The 16,051-nt window shown below is 63.7% G+C and overlaps 1 protein-coding gene across 3 annotated transcripts in view; it reads left to right on the plus strand.

The window, feature by feature from the left end:
• The window catches only part of LMF1 (lipase maturation factor 1), a 73,270-nt gene that overhangs the window by 43,913 nt on the left and 13,306 nt on the right, over positions 1-16,051 (plus strand). For 2 of the 3 annotated variants that reach the window (XM_045993457.1, XM_045993459.1), the window contains exon 5: positions 11,748-11,813. The exons of the other annotated variant lie outside the window; for it this stretch is intronic. In XM_045993457.1, coding sequence (XP_045849413.1) covers positions 11,748-11,813 — 66 coding nt within the window. The remainder of the gene's footprint in view (positions 1-11,747; positions 11,814-16,051) is intronic. 3 annotated transcript variants of the gene reach the window in all.

The following is a 16,051-nucleotide window of genomic DNA, read 5'->3' on the forward strand; positions in this document are numbered from 1 at the left end:
CGTTCAGCCGGTGACCAGATGCGGGGAGGTCGTCTCAGCCAACGGGGGAAGGCATTTGTTAGCCCCAGAGGTGACGAGACATCCTCCGGCTCACGAGGAACAGGTTTCCTCAGGCTGACACAACACAGTGTCGACCCCGTTCCTGCCCGGGGCCTGCACTCTCCTGCCACGGGGCGTGGAGCACACACCATCGTCGCATCTGCTTGGCATCAGGCTGGAGGGCGCAGCTTCTGCAGGAAGGCGAGAACGTCACAAAAGTCCCGGCTGTGGAAAGAAGCACTCGTCTTCGCGGGGAAGGAGACCACGCACGTGGAGGGTCACGAGGTCCTCGGGGGGACGCACGCGGTCCGCAGGGCAGGAGCCACAGACCCTGCGCAGAAGTCAGTGCTCTCTCCCACGCAGGCAGAAGCGCTCAGGAAATGAAACGTTAGGCAGGTGCAGTCGTGCTCGCCGAGGTCCTGTCTCCCTGCCCACACCAACCCGGGCGGCCTCCCGGAGCTGCGGCCCGGCCCCCAGTGCGGCTGCCGCAGAGGCCCAGCGGGAACGCTGCCCAGGCCCTGGTGCAAGAGGCTAGAGAAGGAGCAGTGGCCTCCATGGTCTGGAGACAAGGGAATTTCTGCCTTCCCTGAATCAGACCTTTTCAAACGGGACCACCCTGCAGCCTGCAAAGTAGATGAAGATCTGAGGCGCCCATTCTCCCCGGAGCCACATCCTGACGGACATCCTGACCCACATCCATCAGGACCATCCCGCTGCCTATCCAGAGTCTGCAAGGAGAAGGCAGCGTTGAAGGCCCTTTGAAGACGCTGCTGAGCCCCGGGACAAGCCGGAGCCTTCAAGAAGTCTCTGCAAAGACGGCGCTGAAAGCAGGCCCCCAGCCGGCACCCTAACCTTGGAGCCTCTCCCGGTGCTTCTTACTCTCCTGCGGCAATCTGTCCCTTCCTTCGCTTCTGTCTACGGCTCTGTGGTCTGTGGCGTCACGTCCGTTTTGTTCCTGTTTCCTAAATTGAGTCTGTGGTTGAGCCCTTGTATTGAACGTAGTAAATAAACATACTGAGTGTTCTTTTTTTTTTAAAGATTTATTTATTTATTTATTTGACAGAAATCACAAGAGAGGCAGGCAGAGAGAGAGGAAGGGAAGCAGGTTCTCTGCCAAGCAGAGAGCCCGATGTGGGACTCGATCCCAGGACCCTGAGATCGTGACCCGAGCCGAAGGCAGCGGCTCAACCCACTGAGCCACCCAGGCGCCCCCTGAGTGTTCTTTTAAACAAGATTTTAACTACATCATTAATAACATCCCAAGTCAGGAAGTTTTAAGAAGTCTGATGCTCCGTACCCCTAAAGCTACTAGACGTTGCTCAGAGAAATGACAGGCTTCAACAGACAGACACGCATGTGTGAGTCGGAGTCCCAGAACTGGGCGCCCGGTGGGTTCCGTCGGTGAAGCGTCTGCCTTCGGCTCAGGTCGTGATCCTGGAGTCCCAGGATCGAATTCTGCATCGGGTCCCTGCTCCGCGGGGAGTCTGCTTCCCCTCTGACCTCCCCTCTCTCGGTTCTCTTTCACTCTGTGCCCCTCAAATACAAATTAAAAAAAAAAAAAGAGGTCCCAGAATTGTCACAGCGACCCACAGCTGTCCCCAAACCCTCCATAGATTTCCTGCAGCCCAGACATAACCCTAGAAGGATCTTTGTTTTAGAAGTTGGTGAACAGGGGTGCCTGGTCGGCTCAGTGGGTCCCAGAATTGTCACAGCGACCCACAGCTGTCCCCAAACCCTCCATAGATTTCCTGCAGCCCAGACATAACCCTAGAAGGATCTTTGTTTTAGAAGTTGGTGAACAGGGGTGCCTGGTCGGCTCAGTGGGTTAAAGCCTCTGCCTTCGGCTCGGGCCATGGTCTCAGGGTCCTGGGATCGAGCCCCGCATTGGGCGCTCTGCTCAGCAGGGAGCCTGCTTCCCCCGCTCTCTCTCTGCCCCATCTCTCTCTCTACTTTTGATCTCTGTCAAACAAATAAATAAAATCTTAAAAAAAAAATTTTTTTTTAATTAAAACGGTGAACTGACTCAGATTTGGATGGAAATGCCACAGGCCAAGAATAGCCCGAAAATCTTGAATAAGTTGTAGGAAACTTTTCCCTGGTTCCAGGACTTCCCAGAGGTCGTGGTCAGCAAGACTGACCAGGGGCAGGGAGGGCATGAGGACAGACGGCTGAACTGGGGACAGTCCACGTGTCTGAAAATAGTCCCACATGGAAATCACCGGCACATACTTTTGACAAAGGACCGAGTCCCCGAACCAAGACAGACCGGTGTCCTCACCGAGGTGCCAGGGCGTGTGGGTCTCCGCAGGGGGCGAGCGAGCCGCGTCAGACGCGCGTCGGAGAGGTGCTGCGAGCGGTTCCCTGAAGTCAACGTCCTGAGGGAACAGGGTGTGTCTGCAGTTTGCAACGGGCCCGGGTTTCTTAGAACACGGAGGACGTTAGCATAAAAGACAGAAACGGGCAAGTGGGATCCGTTAGGATGAAAACCCTCCGCTCCCGGCGGACGCCAGTGGCAGACCAGGAGAGTGTGTGGTGGGTCCGTGAAGAACGCGTAAAACCCAGTAACAAGGACGACTCGGCAGGAAAGGGGACGGTTTTAGCAGGTAGTTCACCAAGACCCGGAGATGGTCGCTGCCGGCACCTGAAACCCCGCTCAGCCTCACCAGCCGCCGCGGGAAGAGCTGGACAGACGGACGACAAGCGTCCCAGCTCGGGCCGCCCCAACTACCACCGGCTGAGCGGCTTCAACAGCGCGGACTTTCTCGTGCCTCTGGAGGCTGGCAGCCGAACACCAATGTTTTGGGGCCTTCTGTCCCCGGTGGGGGCGCTTCCTGGCTCGTGGACGGCCGCTCTCTGCCGCGTCTTCTGCTGGCCGAGAGGCAAGCCCCCGTGTCTCTACTGGGTGTGCCGATCCCGTCTGGCCAGGCGCCCAGCCTCCGGCCTTGTTGACACTTAGCTCTCTCCTCAGTCTATTACAGCCACGCGGGGGGCCGGGGCTTCAGCCTGCAGACTGGGGAGGACGCGGATGGCGGCCCTTGGCAGCAGGGCGGGGAGCAGCAGGACTCGCCCCGCGATGCTCTCCTGCGGGCGTGAGGAGCAACCCGAGTGGGTGAGAGCAGCTGGGCCGTTCCCTACAAAGTCGGCCTCCTCTTGGCTGTTGGTGTTCCCGCCCCAGGGGACAGAGCCAGGGGAGCCAGAAATGCGCTCCCTACAGCTCCCCCGTCACCAGGAACTGGAAACCAAGCTTGGCCCGTGAGCGGAAGGATGGGGACCGACCTTGCCGACTCCCCAGAACGGAACGCAGAGGACCGAGCCATCTTGCAGGTGGCGTGCTGGGGGAGAGAAGCCAGACGCACCCTCCAGGTCCTTGCGCAGGGCCTTCCAGAACGGCAGGGCCAGCCCGTGGCCACAGCCAGTGTCCTGGGAGATGTTTCTATTATGTTAGAAGGTGTTACACTTCTCCAGATTTGGGGTGGGGACTGCTGGGGGGGTGGCACTCAGTGTCTCCTGTGCTGATGGGGTAGGAAGCCGCAGGCTTTCCAGTGGGACAGAAACCATTTTTGGAGAGCTAACCAGGTGAACAGCCGGGGGAAGCCTCGGGGGAGATGGCCGAGGGGCCCCCATGCCGAGCAGAGAGCTCCGTGTTTGAGGCGGGGCTGGAGACAGACAAAGCGGCAGGTTTTCCTTGGCCTCTGGTGGGAGCCAGAGCGAAACGTGTGCCTCCACCCCTGAAGGACCACCAGCCCAGCCGGAAGCTTCGGCTCAAGACAGGACCACAGGACCAGCTTCCTGGCCAACTCTGCGCACCACTGCAGGCACGGGCGGTATGGGGGGGGGCGCCCCGCTTCCTCTCTTGCCCTTGGCGCCGCCGACGGGGAGGTTCCATCATGCCCCACACCCTCCCCTCCTGCTGACGAGCTAAACTCCAGCAGCTCCCTCCGCGTGGCTGCGAGCCGGCCTGCCGGGGGCTTCTCCAGGGAGCGGGGCTCCTTCGCGCTGCTGAGCCGGTGAGCAGCCGTGTGGTGCAGACGACCCCGGGCCCCCTCCCTCGGAGCCATGGCGCAGGTCCGCTCCGCGTGTTCCCCTGTGCCCTCCTGCTGGAATGGGGCGGAAGCGTCCCAGGTGCATCTCCGGAAAAGCTCTGGAACCTTTCTTGCCTGTTTCAGCTCAATTTTCTCTTTTAGATGCATAGATTTCAAGCATGTTAGTGTGGAGAAGCTTTTTCATTTGCAGAAAACGCAAAGAGCGTGGGTGTCTGACTCACCGTATTTAGGGTAATCGTTTGCTCTTAATTATGCTTTTAAAAAGTTTTCGCTTTGTTCTCAAATCTCTGCTTTTGTCAAGACAGAAACGCGTTGGTGTTTGTAGCTCCGTTGGGACTGGCCAGTTTCAGCCGGGGCAGGCGGTCCTGTGTGCAGCCCGTGTACGAAGCCCGAGCGCTTTGCGTCTGGTGCCTCCGTGCCCGAGTCAGACCAGGCTGCGGGCTTCCCACATGGCTTCAGAGCCACAGCGGCTCTGGCCCTGTGCTGTGCCGAGGGCTGAGCCCTCCGTGGCTGGAGTCCTGCCTGGCAAGCGAGCGGGACGGCAGTGAGGGGAGGCAGGACTTGGTTTCTGTCTGGACAGCCAAGACCATCTTCTTCATGGCCTCCTTCTGGCTGCGCACGCCGCCTCGGTTTGCAGGCCGCAGGCAGGCGCTCGGCGGCTCCTCCCGTGAGAACCCTGCGGAGGGCTCGCTGGCCCACGGGAAGGAGGAGTGTGTGCGGACCAGGCCGGGACACGGGAAGAGCGCCCCAGTGCGGGCGGAAAAGGGCAGTCAGAGCACCGTGAGATCGCCCTTGTGGGGGCGCAGCGGCTTCTGGGGGCTCGGACTCCGTCGGTCTGTGCAGCTTCCATGTTTCTGCTCTCTCTGCGATTCTTCCGACACGGCGTGCCGCGCTTCTCCTGACTCTGCGTTATTTTTACTCTCGCTTCACATTAGCCAAGAAATGATACCCTCGGGGCGCCTGGGGGGTGCCGTCAGTTTAGTGTCCGACTCTCGGTTGCAGCTCAGCTCATTGAGGTCTCGGTCGTGAGCTCGAGCCCCGCGTCAGGCTCACGCTCCACAGGGCGTCTGCTGGAGAGTCTCTCTCCCCCTCCCTCACTCTCTGCCCCTCCACCCCTCCAAAAAAATTAATATCCTGAATTCTTAGTGACCAAGTCCCTGCTGAAATAAGCCATCGGCATCAGGAGCTGCACCTGCTGCGGTGGCCGGAGCGGGTCGCCTGCATATACAGTGAATGGACAGTGCGATGGGGGGGGGCGGGTGCCAGAGCCCCCACACACCTGCCGGAAGCTGACAAGGTGTGAGCCTCCCTGTCCCATACGTGTGGAGCCCCAGGTGGCCTGCCGGGAAGAGATGTCTTCTCCACGCGGCTCCGTCACGGGGTGACCGCCGAGTGCCCGTGCCGCTCGTGCTCACGGCTGTGTGCTCGCGCCGGCTGCAGCGCCCACCGTGGGCCCTCCCACTGCCCCCACGCATGCAGACCGTCCTGTGACCACGAGAGAAGGAGAAGAGCGAGGCCTGTGTGCCTACATTTTTCAGGTCGGTATTCGGCAGAGGCAGGAGTCCCGGCCAGGCTGTGGCCGCAGCCCCAGGAGAAGGTGCTGTCCTCAACCCACAGGCGGTTGCGTCTGAGGCCCTTGGTGCGAGAGTCCGCTGTCTGCAGCCCGACAGCCTGGATGAAATGGACACGTTCCGTCACACATGTGCTTCCCAAAACCGAGGAGGAAACAGGAAACCTAAACCGCTCTGTGTCTGTTAAACACATTGAATCTGTAACCAGAACCCCTTCCAGAGAGAGAAGTGTGGGCCAGACGGCTTCTCGAGCAGAATCGACCAGACACTGGAGGAGGAAACGGTCGCACTCCTACCCAGACTGTGCTGGAACACTTGCCAGGTCGTCGTTCCGTGACTGAAACCAGACTCGCGGCGGTCATTACAGAACAGAAAGAGACCAGCATCCCCTCCCCCAGGAGCAAAGTGCAGAAACCCTTAGCAAAACACCAGCAAATCAAATCCAGCACCAAAGAAAGGCATGGCCTATCTCCAGAATGCAAGGCTGGTTTAACGTCTGAAAATCAGTGCATGCAGCTCACTCCGGTAACAGAAGCCCAAGACAAGCGCTACAGTTCGACACCCCGCCGTGATAGCTGGGGGACGTCCTCCGGACACGTCTGAAAGCCCGGCCGGCCCGTCCTGGCTGCTGGGGATAGGAACGCTCACGGCCAGCAGACTGGGTCACTGTCTGTCCTTGCCTGCAGCCAGCGTCGTTAGAAGTCGTGGTGCAGGAAAACAGGAGGAAGAAAGACAACGCATGAAGCTTGGAAGAAAAGTAATGACGCTGTTGTTCACACATCTGATCAGAGAAGCAGAAAACCCGGTGGCATCTGGACCAGCTCGTGAAATGAGTGTGGGAACTTGGCAAGGCTGCAGGAGACAGGGTCAGCGTGAGCCCAGCTGTACCTGGTGCACCAGGAAGGGATCATTCCAAGAGAAGATCCGGGAAGCGCTGTCTCCGGCTGCCACGAGAGCCACCGGGGCCGCGGGGGAGCCTGTCCGCGGCTGTGCGAGGCGCCTGGCGGCCGGCACCAGGACACACCTGGCCTCGCAGGCAGGAAGACGCTGTCGCTGCCATGTGTTGTGTCCACACGCATGTGCAGATGCGAGGCCATTCCTGTCCCAGTGCCAGCGGGCTCTCTGGAGAAGTTAACAGGCCGACTGTCAGGTGTACACGGGAAAACAGGACTTTGGAAAAGAACAAAGCTGGCAGACGCACCTCCTGGTTTCACAGCTTCACTTGAAACTGCTGTGGCACTGGTCTAAGCCAAAGCAATGGACCACGTCTCTCCTGCCAGCGGACACTCAGCCGAGGGTCCCAAGTCACGTCAGTGGGACAAGGAAAGCCCGTCTTCGCCAGCGCAGCCGGAGTGATGGGGAGTCTGCAAGGACGCTTGGGCGTGGTTCCCTCGCACCGACTCGCGTACCAGATGGACTGGACGGAAGCGCAGAAGCAACCCCACTAAGTTCTAGGAGGCTCGGGAGACCGGCTCGCGGAAGCACCCCACACAGCGAGTTGGTCGTGTCCAGCCGAGGCGTGAGGTCACACGCTGGGGTGTGGCTGACAAACGCCAGGAAATGACGGTTCCCGAAGAGAACGCACTTGCACTTACCTTGGGGTAGGCAGAGACTCTCCGACACAGAAACAGTTACTGTTAGGAAAAAATGTTGCTAAACGTCCTTCATTGATACTAACATTTCTCTGATCAAAACACAGCACTGAGAAGAGGCAAACAGTGCACAGACCCAACCAAAAACCGACAGCGGGAACACACTGCGGGAGAAAGGCGGGCGCCGGGCTCAAGCTCGCGTGGAGGACGGACGCTGGAGGAGTCCGGGCTGTGACCAGCATGTCCCATGGGCGGGCGCTTTGTGGGGCACGACGTTGGCTTGGGGACGGGATGCAGCCTCGGGAAGGGCGGTCGGCCAGCCCCCCTGCACGCTGGCCTTGCACTCCTGCGGCTTTGCCGGCGGAAAGGAGAGGCTGCATCTGCATGGGGGCTGGCGCACACCCGCACGTCTGTTCACACCATGGGTCGGGCAACACGGCGTAAGTGGTGGTGCTGGGGGCACGTTCGTTAGAGGCCGGGTGTGGACGTCCGGGGGCAGGCGGAGCTGGTGCCGGCTGCGGCTGCCTCTCACCCAGCAGGGCCTGGGCACACCTGGGAAGGGGTCCCCAAGAACGTTGTGCGGGAGGAGTGGCTGCACCGTGCGCAGGCGACGGGCCCCTGACGGTATGGGACACTCACGATGGGTGTTCTCTTTCACGCGGTCATTGAGCCTGTCATTCCGAGCGTGTCGCGGGTTTTCTTCTCCCACGCAGGACTCGCTGGCAAAGGCAGCCCTAGCCCTGGGGGACCCCGGCCCGGAGACCACTGACGCCCGGCAGACGCCGCGTGTGGGGCGCGGGCTCCGGGGCAGGCGGCGCGCTTCTCTCGTCAGCCCGACCCGTGCATTTGGGCGGGGCCCCTCGAGGCTCCGACGCTGGCTGGCAGCGGGACAGTGTTTCCGGGCGCACATGGAACGTGGGCCCCCGTATCTGCTCCGCACCGAAGCGGTCTGCTCCCTCGGTGTCCGAGCCGTACCCCTTGGGAGACTCGCCCCACTTCCATGAGAGGGAGAAGGGGCTGTGGCGGGGAAGCCCCCCCCGCTGCACCTGGGTCGGCTCTTTCCTTGGGAGACGCAGCGGCTGCCTCGGGAGAGTAACCCGGAGCTCTCTGGGAAGCAGCTCCGGGCCGGGTGCTCCCCTCCTGAGGGCTGGGTCCCGGCAGGCGCTGAGGGGACAGGAGAGGTCTGCCGGCCACCTCGAGCTTCTGCCCAGGGGAAGTCAGGACCCTTGCGCAGACTCACATGCCTCCAGAAAAACGGCTCCGAACGTAACGAAGTGTCAGGTACACCCGCGTGGCTGTCACCGCGTCCTTGCCGTCCCGTCCCGGGAGCCCCGCTCTGAGAGCAGAGCGCGTCCTCCGACCTGCTTCATCGCGTTCGCGCGGAAAGCAAAGCGAGGGGCCTTCCCCCGAGAGCGCGCGGGAGGCCGGACCACACTCCAGCTCGGGCGCGCTCGGCGTTCCGGAAAGAACGGTCGGTGGTGCTGTGACCTCTGGCCTCAGCTTCAGCCCCTGCTCACCGCCCCACGCTCGGTCCCTCGGCTCCTCTCCGCCTCGGAACAGCCTGGGCCTAGATGGGCAGCGAGGACTCGTGGCTCGGGCGCGCCTGCGGTTCTCCCCCGCTTCTGGCAGCCCCTCACGGGCCGGGGCGGGAGGAGACCACACGCCACCGTCAGTCATACCCACGTGCGCACGACGCCGTTCGCGGGTGGGGAGGATGCAGGCAGCACCTGCCACGGCGGGAGACCGGAGGGACAGGGCGCGGTGGGACGGCTCGGTCCCAAGAGGAGCCCAAGCGGTCCTGTGACCCCAGTGCCGAACAACAGCTCGTGACCCTGACCCCCCCACGCGCCTGCTCAGCCCCCAGAGGGGAGGGATCGCGGGAAGCCCGAGCGGTGTCGCCGACTGCCAGGCCTGCCCACAGGAAGAGTGGCGTGTCCTTCTCAGCCCATGACCCCGTTAGTGTGCGCGGCCCAGGGTCATCGAGCCTTCTGGAACTCGGAGGGGAGAAGCCCCCGCGTGGCCCAATCCCCGTGTTTGCAGAGGGAGGAGGCAGGGCTGCCCCTGGGAGCCGGGAAGCGTGCGCACCCAGGATGGGGCTGCTGCACACGCCCGCGTCCGGTGCCCCCACAGGCCCGGCAGCAGAGAAACAGGTCCTTCCTGCGCCAAGGCCTTGGGCTGCCTGTGTCCAAATGGGGGTGTCCATGTCCTTGGACCCGTGAACATCCGGAGAGGCCCGTCCACGTCCCCGGATGGCTGCCTCCCCCTCGTTGCCCCCAGGCCTGAGGCTGCCCCGGCAAGCCTGGAATGTTCCAGCACCTCGCACCCTCTCTTCCCCAGAGAGCAGGCGTGGACAGCTGAGGTCACGTGGCTCTCTCTGGGTCTGGCGTGGTACTGGCTTGTCTGAGCCATTTTTTCAGAACTAATTTTGGGCTGAAAAAGGCTGACAGAAGTCTTTGTTCCTCTGACGCTCGCTCAGGAAGGAGAAATCCGTGGAAGGTCTGACACGTGCGCTACGGGGAGAAGTCGCGGCTGGGGAGGAATGTAATTACTCTCCGCTCCCGGAAGAACGTCTCAGATCCTTCAGTGTCTCGCATCAGCTAAGAACTTGAGTGACACTTTAATTGTTTTGTTTTTTTCTTCTCTGCCTGGTTGGAGTCTCTGAAGAGACCCACTCTTGGATTCCGGCGGGTGCGGGGAGCGCAGTCTCGCTCACGGGGCTGTCACGTGACGGCAGCTGCTCTCCCGCCCCGGGAGGAAGGACGCGCTGGGGTCTGGACCGCAGGCGCGCGGGTCTTCCTGCGTCTCCCGCATCGCTGTGCCCAAGCAAACCCCGTTCCCGGAAGGACAGGACTCCCGTCTCCAAATGGCACCACCCAGGCGCCTGCAGCTGCAGCTCTGTGTGAGGGCGCGTGGGCCCCCCCGAGGGGCCGGCTGGCGGGGGCGGCCGAGCACAGCGAGTGCACGACCTGGTCCGAGCAGCTGGTGGTCGGGGCTCGGGACGCCAGGGTTCTCGGAGCTCTGGGATGTAGGTTTGTGATCCAGCCGTCGGCTGCATGTCGAGCTCCTGCCGAGCCCCTGTGCGTGGCCATAGTGTCACTTCTCGGGCTTTGGAGGCCCCAGGGGCTGCCACATGTCCCTGGGACTTCTTGTCACATCTTGTCCCTGCCTCTTTAAGTGTTGCTGCGTCCATGCTGCTCCCCACTCAGCACCCGCTGCCCCCAACGCATCCTGTGGGCCCCGCGTCCCAACTCCTGGGTGGTCCTTCTGCCTGGACGGCCACAGGGCTGACACAGGACCGTCCTGTCCCCGCTCAGAGCCCTCACCACTCCAGGGTCCTTCCCTGTGTTGAGGTCCCATTTCACATGTCAGCGGCAGGGCCACCGCCCAGGTCTGCGTCCACTCAGCTCAGCATTGCCGCAAGGCTCTGCTGCCCACGGGACGGAAGCCCACGGTCACGGGGCGTCCATGAGAAAGCAGAGCCGAGGCTCCCGCAGCCACCCCTCCTAGCGGCCGGCCTCAGCCCTGACCAGCCAGCTCCGTCCCTCCCCGAACCACACTGACATGGTGGCCCCGGCGCCCCTGGGCGTCGTCCACCACGGCCTTCCCTGGTCTTCTCTGCTCTGGACACACCAGTCCTCGGCCTCCCTCACCTGCTGCCTGGCGCATCCGTGCTCTGCTCCGCACTCCTCCTCCAGCTCGTCCCGCTCCTCCGAGGCTGCCCGCCCTCCTGCCCTCCTGCTGAGGAACCCGCCGCCTCTTCTCTGCCCACGCCGCCCCAAGGCAGGTCCGCTCCCATGCCGGGCGGGGCCTCTGCGGCAGAGTCTGCGGATGGGGTGGGCGGGCGAAGCTGGTGGGCGAAGCTGGCGGGCCTCGGTCGGAGCAGCGGCAGCTATAGAAACCGGCATCATGAGAGAGCCCGGCTGCATCCCACGCTGGCTTCACCGGCCACATACCTCCTCGCCTCCTCAGAGCCACGAGTCCACGTCTGGGCCCCCCAGCGGAGCTTCCGGTGCTGGCTTGGACAGCTCCGGCCTAGGAAGGGAGCCGCGAGTTCCCGAGAGGAAGTGGGGGGCAGGCATGGTGCTGGGGAGCTCGGCCGCAGACCACTCAGGGGACCCTCCTCCACAGCGGCAGAGCCGTTCCCTGGACGCTCGGGGGCGCGGGCACCCGGTTTCCCCGCATGCCATGCGGAAGGGAGCGCTCGGGCTGCCTGGAGGGGATCTGCAGGCCCCGCGCTTCCGAGTCACTCGCCGCCCTCCTGGGACACGCATCCCCTTCCCGGCTGTCTCGGCCTCTGGCGTCCGTCCAGCCGTAGCTTTGCCTGCCTGTCCGCTTGCAAAGCCTCCGAGGCGCGTCCCTGCGACGACGCTCAGAGAACCGGAGTTTCGGGAAAGCACAGAGGGTGCTGCGTTCACCCGAGGAAGCCGGAAGCTGGACGTGTCGCGCACACATTGGACTTGGCCTTGGAGGGGCTCACGCTTCTGTCTGTTTTGCTTTGGCAGGGCCTGATCAAGATCCGGGGGGACCGGTGCTGGCGTGACCTCACCTGCATGGACTTCCACTATGAGGTGAGCTGCACGGCGGCCGCGGACCCGGCTCCCTGTCCCCGCACGCCCGTCCACGGGCACCGGCCTCCATACCGCAGGCACAAGCCTCTCGGAGGCCGCAGCTCAGTGGATGGAGGCGCCTCCTGCTGGCTCTCTCGTCAGGGCACAGGTAGGCCCCACGGGGGCTTGCAGGACGTCCCGGGTGCCGGGCCGGGGGGGGCTGCTGGGCCCCGCGGCTGCGGTCCAAGGGGTCGATTCTGGCTGTGGGCACCGGTCCCTCCACCGCTGCGCATGGTCCTGCCCAGGTCCCCCCGCTCCTGCCATCGGGGCTGCCACACACGCCTCCAGCAGGGGCGCACAGCGCGGGGCTGCTCTGCCACATGCCTGCCCCCCTCGGCGGCCCACGCCCCCCCCACCTCGGCCCCCAGCTTTAGGCCGTTGTCATCCCCGCCCCCACTCCCTGGGACCCCACCCAGGTCCAAGCCCCTCCGGACGCTCCGGTCCCTGCTGCCCGCTCACATGCTTGTGGGGGGCTGGGACCGTGTCTCCCGGTGACTGGATTAACCCGAGGGCGCTTGGGTCAGAGCGACCTCATCCACTCGTCCGTGGACACAGCGAATGCCTGTCACGGTGTCCTCTGCCCCTTGTTGGCCACGAAAACACGGGCACCTGGAGCGCCACCTGTCAGATGGGACACTTGCTCCCTGTCTCCCGCTCCCGGGAGGCCGCAGCTGTCCTGTAATCGCTGCTGGGACCGCCCCACGCCTCCTGTGGCTTTTCAGTCCTCGCTGTGTCAGCGGCCGCCTCCCGAGTCCTGGGTGCGCCTGCGGCCGCGCCACCTGTCACCCAGCCTGGCAGCAGGGACATCCCGCGGGGGCGTGTTTGGCGGGGAGCTCCGACTGGAGGTCTCGCCCCGTCCCACCAGACTCCCCTCCCCTCCTGCCCGAGGCCCGTGAGTCCCTCCCTTGGTTCCAGAGCCCGCGCCCTGTGTGCTCTGCCCGTGGCCTTGGGTGCAGCCGAGGGCAGCGCTGGCGCTGCGGAGCCGCAGCCCCCCCAGGCACAGCGGAACCTTCCCCGCGCGCTCCCACGGCAGCCCCAGCACCGGAGGCTTCTGCACGTCTCTCAGGCTGGGGGTCCGACCTTTGACTGCGCCCCCGGGACACGGTTACCAGCTGTTTGTCCCGTGACGGGGGGAGGCTGGGAACCTGGAAATCATTTGAATCAAGGTTGACGCTACCGTGAAAGCTACGGATGTTCACGGATGTTCGCTCAGCGGAAGCCGTGACTCGGTTACCTCCAGCGGAGGGGGGGCCTGGGGGCCTCTGTGCGCTGTGCCCCGGGGTTTTACTGATGTCATAGGAAGAGTATGTCTTTGTGTGTGTCCTGGGGACTGGGTGGGTCGGTGCTGGGGCCGGGAGGGGAACGCGGTCTGGCTGTGCTCCTGGTGCCGCCCACGCCCTGGGGTCACCGGGAAGGGCAAGCCCCGCCAGACCAAGGCCAAGTCCATGCGATGCAGGGACAGAGCGTCAGGGTCAGTGAGGGTCGCTGCTGCAAGGACTCAGACTTGAGCCCAGGTCCGTGTCACTCCTGCTCTTCGTACAGACCCGTGCGGCCCGCCCTCCCTCGGCCACACTGGCTCACGGCTCCTAAGGAGGTGACCTCACAGCTCGATTCGGTCTCCCCCACTTGAGTGACAACCCCGAAATTGTGGTCAGATCCCTGGCCCGGGTACTAGAGGGTGCGCTCGGGGAGGCTGGTCCGTCGGCGTGACCGAGTTCCCGAACAGGTGGGGCTTTGCACGCGGTTTCCGGTTACTCCTGTCTGATTTAGTTCACCATTTCCAGACGGCGTGTGTCACAGTCGATTAAGACCCCTGTCGTGGCCCGGAGCGTGGCCTCAGGGAGCGCTGCCTTTGAGCCGACCGCAGGCACGTCCCGTGCTGCGTGAGTGCTTGCGAGGTCGGGCTGCGGGCTCGGCGCCTCCGGGTCTCCCGTCCGCTGTCCGCTGTCCTAGTACGGTCGAGAGAAGGGCCTGAAGCAGCAGGAACTGCGGGCGTGTGGGCCCCAGCGGTGGCGTCTGCCGCCCGCGCGGTGGGTCTAGAAGCTCTGGAGCGCGGCGCCTACGTGTCAGCGCCCTGGGGCCTCCTCGTGGTCCCGTGGCCTTAAGACACCACCTCCCGTCCCTGGTCTCGGTGCTTCTGAGGTCTGACGGCCGCCCCCGCGCGCCCTCGCCTTCGAAGTGTGAGCCTCACAGGCCGCTGCGCCGGGTCTTGTCTTGGGTCTGACAGATTCAGCCTTTTTTTCTTTTTTTAAGATTTTATTAGCGAGAGAGAGTGTGAGCAAGGACGCATGGGTGGGGCAGGGGCAGCGGAGCGGGGAGCCGGGCAGCCCCGGGTTCTGCCTCGCGGTGCGTTTGGGCCGCTGCGCTTCGACCTGGTTTCCGACACCGTCGCTGCCTCCTCCTCCCGTCCGTCCTCCCGCGTCGCCCGCGGCTTCTCTCGCATCACTCCATTCTCGCCACGGCTCCTTGGCCTCCCTTGGCTCGCGAGCCCGGACATCGGGGTTCACGGCGCGTCTCAGGCGCGTCACCGCGTACCTGTGAGTGCCGTGCTGCTCCCGTGAGCCGTGGGGACGGGCAGGGCCATGGCCACGATCACACAGTTCCTGTCCCAGAAACCAAGTGCCGCGGCGCTCCGGTTTGTCCACGTACTGGCCGCTTCCAGGGCTGCCTGCTCCGCGCCCACCGGACCCGGCCCGCCGTCCCCCCCGCCGCCGGCCGGACGCCCCTCACATTGCTGGCGCACAGGTTCGCTGCCGGCGGGCTCCGCTCTGAAGGCCTCTCTCTCTCCCGCCTGCCTGGGCGGTGTGCGACAGGTACAGCGCACAGGGGCAGACCGGGACCCGGCCTCTCCCCACGGTCAGGTGGGAAGAGCCCCCGCAAAGGGGGGTGGTGGGCGGCAGCTCTCGGGGGTGCCACCGCAGCTCACCCCGGTGTCCAGTCCTGTCCCACGGCGCTGCGACGGCTCCTGTCCATGGGCCCTGGGGCGCCCGTCACGTTTGTAGCTCGCTCCTCCTGCATCGCCCGTCGTCTGGGTGGGCGGGGACAGCAGCCCTCCGGTGGCCCGAGCCCCCGAGATGAGCACCCGTGCGGCCACCGCTGGCTCTGCCTTGGCCTCACTCGGAGCCTTCAGCCCTGACATCCGGGGAGCCGGCCGGCAGCTGTGCGCGAACACCGTCCGTCTCCGGGTTTTATCCTGAGACCCTCGCTGGCCGGGTGCCAGGGGTCTCCGCTCCTGCCGAGTGGGGGCCGCCAGCAGGCGGACGACTCCGGTGTACGGGGGAAGCCCCCCACCCTGCAAACATACGGGGACTCGGACTTCCCAGCGGCCTTTCTGTGGACACCTCAGCCCTGGGCTCCGCGAGGGGCAGGGGTCCTGGGCATGCGGAAGGCTCGCAACTCAGTCCTCTGATGGAACAGAATGCGGGCGGCTTGAGGGTTTTCAGAAATTTGTTCTTCAGACAAGAATTATGCATATTCCCTTCCTGATTAAAGCCTCAAACGCGTAATTTACAGTCCCTGAAATGGGAGAAAGGCTGAAAAAGCCATTTCTGTGTCTCGGACTCACCACCGAAGCATGGAAGGGAAGGTGTCGGAACCAGCATGAAGGAACGTCGCTTTCCCCAAACCCTGCAACTGTTTTTATCGCCCTTCGTGGTTTCTCTTTTTAAAAGTGTCTTTTCTTAAGGGGACCAGCCGTAAAGTGTTCCCGGGGTCAGGGCTGGCCGGCCGCCAGCATCCAGGCTGCGCGGCTCTCCGGCCGCTTAGCCGCAGGGGTGAGCGTGGCCGAGCTTCCTGCCAGAGGCAGCACTGGGCACCCCTCCCCTGCTTTATGGGGTGTGACGTTCCACCGTTTCCAGGGTTTACAGCCAGATTCTACGGCACAGTGGGGTTTTTCCCAGCTTCAGAGCAAACAAAAATAAAACTGTCCCGGGCTTGCAGGAGCAGGGAGGCCTCGGGACCCACCCCGGCCGCGCAGAGAGGGCAGGTAGAGCCCACACCCCCGTCCAGCAGATCGTAAACCCACAGGAGGAGCCCAGTCCCAGGCAGTGCAGGTGCTGCAAGACAGAGCCGTCTCTGGAAGGAATTCCACGCCGCGGCTAGCGTCCGTCCCCAGGCATCGGCTGGCATTTCCGCGGCGCAGGGGGCCCGGCCGCTCTGGGCTCACACCTGCCGACCCCAGCCGTGTCGCTGCTCCCTGG

This window comes from Meles meles, chromosome 21, assembly GCF_922984935.1.
Source record: "Meles meles chromosome 21, mMelMel3.1 paternal haplotype, whole genome shotgun sequence".
NCBI lineage: Eukaryota > Metazoa > Chordata > Mammalia > Carnivora > Mustelidae > Meles > Meles meles.